General features: G+C 35.8%; 1 protein-coding gene across 3 annotated transcripts in view; it reads left to right on the top strand.

Moving 5' to 3' along the window:
- Positions 1-3186, top strand: part of Cad99C (cadherin 99C) — a 226593-nt gene extending 223407 nt beyond the window's left edge. For all 3 annotated transcript variants that reach the window (XM_069331962.1, XM_069331961.1, XM_069331960.1), the window contains exons 31-32: positions 977-1091; positions 1218-3186. In XM_069331962.1, the coding sequence (XP_069188063.1) occupies positions 977-1091; positions 1218-1549 (447 nt within the window). In that variant the 3' untranslated portion in view covers positions 1550-3186. The remainder of the gene's footprint in view (positions 1-976; positions 1092-1217) is intronic.
- The last annotated feature ends 2814 nt before the right edge of the window (positions 3187-6000 follow it).

Genomic DNA, 6000 nt, shown 5'->3' on the forward strand with positions numbered 1-6000 from the left:
GATGAATGCGTCTGTGGGGTCAACCGCTGGATGTAATGGACTTGAGTCGAGGACGGGTTGAATTTCCTTAAGTGTAGTTACAGAAAGAGAGCTACGCTCATGGTGTCCTGTCTTCCCAACAGTCATATATAATTCTTTGAAAATACTGACAGTTTTGGCCTCCGCCTTCTCGCTTGTTCCAACCATCTACCACTGTTTGTAAAAGTGAATTTTCTAGTGTTTTTTCTAGAATTTTCTGGTTTAGTTAGCTTAAATCAATAACCTCTTGTTCTTGACGTTCCAGGCCTCAGGTATCCTCCTTTATAAATTTTGTTGATTCCCGTTTCTATTTTGTACATAGTGATCATATCTCTCTTTCTTCTTTCAGGTTTGGCATATTTAATGCCTCTAACCTATCCTTATAGCTCTTGCCTTTCAGTTCCAAAAGTCATTTAGCTGGATATCTTTGCACATTTTCCAGGTTGTTGATGTGCTTCTTTAGATACGAGCACCATACAACCACTGCATATTCCAGCTTTGGTCTCGCAAAGATCGTGAACAATTTCTTTAGTTCCAGTATTTCACCATGCATGTACAGTATTTAAAAGCAATTCTGAAATTGAAAAGTGTAGTAAAGGCTCCTCGCATAATATTCTTTATGTGGTCCTCGGGTGACAGTTTTTTTTTTATAAAGTACCATCCTTAGACCTTTTTCTTTAAGGATTTTTTTTAACTTTTTCACATAATTTGTTGGTTTTGTGTGGCCTATTTTCTCCTATGCCACATTCCATTATGTGGCATTTATTCACATTAAATTTGATTTGCCAAGTGTTGCTTCATACACATATTTGTCCAGGTCTTCTTGAATGGCATGACAATCATCTAAGTTTCCTATCTTCCTTAGTATCTTCATATCAGCAAACCTGTTCATAGTCATATTTTGTGTAAAATTTTATTCTCCAAGAGTTCCAATATTTTTATACAAAATTTTTTACAGGTACTGCACATGAGTGTCCCTATGGATGATGAATCTGTACAGGAACTAACCTTGGACTCAAGACCATCTCATCACTTTTCCATGGATAATGTATCATATATCACCAAACAACAGTGTAAGTTTATTTTTAATATAAATTATAATTGTGCAAATACCTACTCTTATTTAATAACTTAATATTTGTTAGATACAAAGACTTCATATAATATTTTGTTCATTACAATACAGTCATTACTTACAGTGAGTGATGATGGCAGCACTGCTAGCAGTAGGGAAGTAGACGATGTCATGGATGGTGATCAGAGCATCTCAGGAATGATGCATCATCATCAGCATGATAAAACAGTGGCATTAGATTGGGACACCCCACCTGGCCAACGCCATCTGCAACATATAGCTGCAATGGCTGCTGCTACAACTCCAAGTGGTAGAAATCCAGCATATGAACATTTTGCTGATGATGAAGATGGTGGTGAAGGGCCACTGAGTGTTAGTACCACTAATGAAAATGTATTGTTTGGTCGACGTGGCTTGACAGACCCTTCACCTGTCCAGACAACTACTGAACTTTAGAGTAACTGTTAAAACATAACACATAGTACCAGGATATAGCTAGTGGTATCTTGGCAAGGTACTAGAATTTGTTATTCACTAAACATGATGCCAAGATATTCCTAGTGTTCACTGAATTACTCACTTTTAGATCTAATAGTATCAGTGTGTGACATTCTACAGTGTAAATTCAGTTGATTATTACAAACACAGTTCAGCAGTTCACCGAATTTTTTATCAGTGCTGTTGATAAAAGTGTAGAATGTATAGCACATATGTCCAGTGATGGAAGAGGAAATGCCAAATTACTATATGCAACCCTTGAGTTGCACAACACATGTATTTCTATAAGAGACTTACACAGTAAAAATCACACACATCAAACTCAAAGATATATGAGAAACCTATAGAACATAAACAGAGGTCTCCAAAAATTCAAGTTTTTCTGCTCTTTACTTTATACAGCACCTATTTGGACATTTAACACTTAATGCTCCCTCTACTTCACAGCCACAAATACAGTACATAATGAAGTCAGAATGCTTGGGCTGTGCAAATGATGAAAGAATATATTCCAAAATCTCTCTACATTGTCGAACTTGGAAGACGTACACTAAACCAGTGTGACGTTAAAATTTACCCTAGCACTTTGTAACATGGTACAACAGTGTTGACTCTCATACCACTGACTCCACATTCTCAAAAATCATGCAAATCAAAGACAGCCTGTACATGTCATTAATACAACAAAGGTATTACTAAATGTATCATACAACAGGTATTATTACATGTACAATAATATTTACACAACAGGCATTTTTATTTTTAACTCGAGATTAAATAATAACTGAAAGTATCTCCCCTTTGTAGTAAAAGACAAAAGGTGTCTAGCAATAAAAATTGATTTTTATTACTGTTGTTAAACAGAACATTTGATGGCATACATTATCACAAAACTCTAATAATTAGAGACTGAACTTGGTGCTAACAGTGTGTGTGTGTGCTCAAGCTATTTGTATCAAGTTGGCAAATTTAGCAAAAACTATTTGCCATACTACCCGTGGATGTTTTATTTTTTCCAAACAATGTATATACTGTACAGCTATATGCAGACGATGAATCACAATAATGTAGCTGAAGATATGACAACTAAACCTTTATATCAACTTGATAATGGTCCAGGACGGACTGAAACGTTGTTGTCTCTTCATCTTCTGGTGTGTGGTTTAGTCTTTATGTACTAAAGGGTAGATGATCTAGTAAAGGATACAAATTTGTACACCCAGAATGAAGATATATTTTTTCCATCTTAAAGTTTGTTTTCCTGCCTAGGGCTTAGCATATTCAGTACTGTAATACCATTTTATATTTTAAACTTGAATTTTAACTTATTCATAACAATTTTGCTATAGTCTTAAAAAGAATATTTGTAAAGAATTTCAATCATTTGGAATATCTTGGCCATTACATTCATAATAATTCTTCATCTTTCATTATTCTACAATTTTCTGTACAAATGAAACTTATCCATCTTATGCTCTGATAATTTAAATGTTGAATTCTTGTGTGTATATACTTAGATATATATTCATTAAAAATATATATATACTGTATGTATGTATAGCAGTAGCTGCTTTTTATAGTAAAAGTTTTTTTAATTAGTTGTATTATTAAATTTTTATAGATCCACTTAACCTGAAGCTGTTATTCATTATATTCTAAAAATGGTACAGGCAGTTCCCCAATTACGAACAAGTTACGTTCCAAGACTATAAAGCAATTGTTCAGAATGTGGATTGAGATTTTCCATATATGTAATGCCTTAAACGGGAGAGGTGTTCCCAAGCATCCTCAAAATTAAGACACCATATAAAACCCACAACATTATTTACCTTGAATGATGGAGTTATCCTGCTTGACAAAGTTAATCGTTTTTTAAAATTGAAGTGATATAATAACATTAATAAATAAATGAAAATACATGTGCACTGTATTGGTGGTCCACCATTTTGTAATTGACCTCACAAGTAAATGCCTCCCCACCCACCCTCCTATCACCAGCCCAGGGGCCCCACCCCACCAACAAAGTAAACACAATCTAGTCTTGTACAAATCATGTGTGGGTCACTGAGGACTTGAGGCCACTGGGAGTGTCTCTCTCACACACCCAGCCACACAAGTTGGATAATTGCAAAGCCATGGAAGAGGAAAATAAACTCTTGAATATAGCTTTGGAAGAAGTTAAAGCAAATTTAAACATAAATGACTACAATAGGTTAGGTAAGGAAATCCAACAGGATTAACAGCTTTTGTCAGTACAGATGGACAAAGTTACATAGGGAATAGAACGGTGAAAGAAAGATATGCAACTGACCTATGCACAAGTGGCCAAGGAGAAGGAAAAATAGAAGAAGCAGTAAAGGAAGCCAAACACTGCAGGTAAATTCTAGCAGAATTAATAAAGTAACAGATACAGTGCAAGAAAAAAATGAGATGAGAGAGATTAGTAGGTATATTAAAGCACATTGGTATATTAAAGCTCTGATTGATTACATTGATAGCTTGATTGGTAATTTAAACAAAGATTAATAGGCACCATATAGCAAATTGATAGCACATTTAAGAAAACAGCAATGATCACAATGGTAAAATTGTTTGGATTGGGTAGCACAAGATACAGTGCAATTTTAAAGCAGCAAGGTAGAAAACTATGAAGATGAAATTAGGTACTTTTTAGTTTTGTTTTTGAATGATGCAAAAGTTGGACAGCTTCTCAATTCATTAGGGAGTGAGTGCCATAGACTAGGTCCCTTTATTTGCATAGTGTGTTTACACAGATTAAGTTTGATTCTGGGGATATCAAAGAAATATTTATTTCTGGTGTGGTGATAATGGGTCCTATTACAACTGTCCAGGGAGAGTTTCAGAACAGGATTTGCATTTAAGAACAGGGTTTTGTACATGTAGTTGACATAAGAGAATGTATGGAGTGAGATTATGTTTAGCATGTTTAAAGAGTTAAACAAGGGGGCTGAGTGTTGTCTCAAAGCAGAATTTGTTATTACTGTATTCTAATAGCAGATTTTTGCTGGGTGATGATGGGCTTGAGGTGGTTTGCAGTGGTTGAACCCCATGCACAGATACCATAATTAAGATAGGGATAGATTAGTGCATAATATAGTGAGATGAGAGCAGAGTTAGGTACATAATATCTGATTTTGGAGAGTATACCAACTGTTTTAGAGACTTTCTTAGTTACGTGTTGTATGTGGGTGCTGAAGTTGAGTCTCTTGTCTAGGAATAGGCCAAGAAACTTTCCAGCATTTTTATTACTAATGTTAACATTGTCATCTGAAGCTGGATTGCATTTGGTGATTTGCTTCCAAATTAGATGTAGTAGGTCTTTTCTATGTTAAGTGTTAGTTTGTTGGTTGACATCCATAAGTGGACTTTTTTTAGTTCATTATTAACAACATTATTTAGTTGAGGTTACAGTAGATGAGGGTAGTATCATCAACAAACAATATAGGTTTCAGAATGTTAGAGACATTAGGCAAATCATTGATGTATATAAGAAATAGGAGAGGTCTCAGGATGCTGCCCTGTGGCACTCCAATGGTTATTGGTAGAGTGGGAGAGGTTATATCATTGATGGCTACACATTGGTGTCTATCACTAAGATAGGATTGGATATAGTCCAGGGAATGGCCTCGGATTCCATAATGATGGAGTTTACGTAAGAGGTAGTTGTGATTAACAGTATCAAAGGCCTTTCTTAGGTGAATGAAGAGTCCAATCAGAAACGCATTTTTGTCAAGGGCTGAGTAAATTATATCAAGGAGACTAATAATTGCATCGTTGGTACTCTTTTTGGGAGCGGAAGCCAAACTGACAGGGACTGAGTATGTCGAATTTTACGAGGTAGGAGTAGAGCTGTTTGTAGATAATTTTTTCAAATAATTTTTGATAGTATGGGTAGGTTTGATATTGATCTCAATAGAAAGATAGCCCAAGATAGAGCTATAACTGTTTATGTCTGCCGGATTGTCTCATTTATGAGCTGGCGTTACTCTTGCTTTTTTAAGGATATCAGGGAAGGTATGACACTAGGGATTTGTTGAACAGCAGAGCAATGGATGGCGCAAGGGCATGGGAGGCGCTCTTGTATACAAGAGGGATTTCACTGATGTTCCCAGCTTTGGTTTTTAGTGAGTGTATGATGGACACAACATCTGTCGGGCTGACTGGTGAAAGGAGAAGAGAGTTTGGATAGCTACCTGAGAGATGAGTGTTGATATGTGTCCGAGTCTGTGGGATTTTACTGGCAAGGTGGCAATTTTACTGGCAACCAACCGATGAAAAGAGGCTATTAAATTCATTTGACATTTCTAAATCAGTTCATGGTGTAAAGGCATCCTTAGAGAGTGTTATCTGGTTGTGAGAGTGTTGTAAAGTTCCTAGGATATTAGAGA

The sequence above is a fragment of the Procambarus clarkii genome, chromosome 26 (assembly GCF_040958095.1).
Source record: "Procambarus clarkii isolate CNS0578487 chromosome 26, FALCON_Pclarkii_2.0, whole genome shotgun sequence".
NCBI classification, from domain to species: domain Eukaryota; kingdom Metazoa; phylum Arthropoda; class Malacostraca; order Decapoda; family Cambaridae; genus Procambarus; species Procambarus clarkii.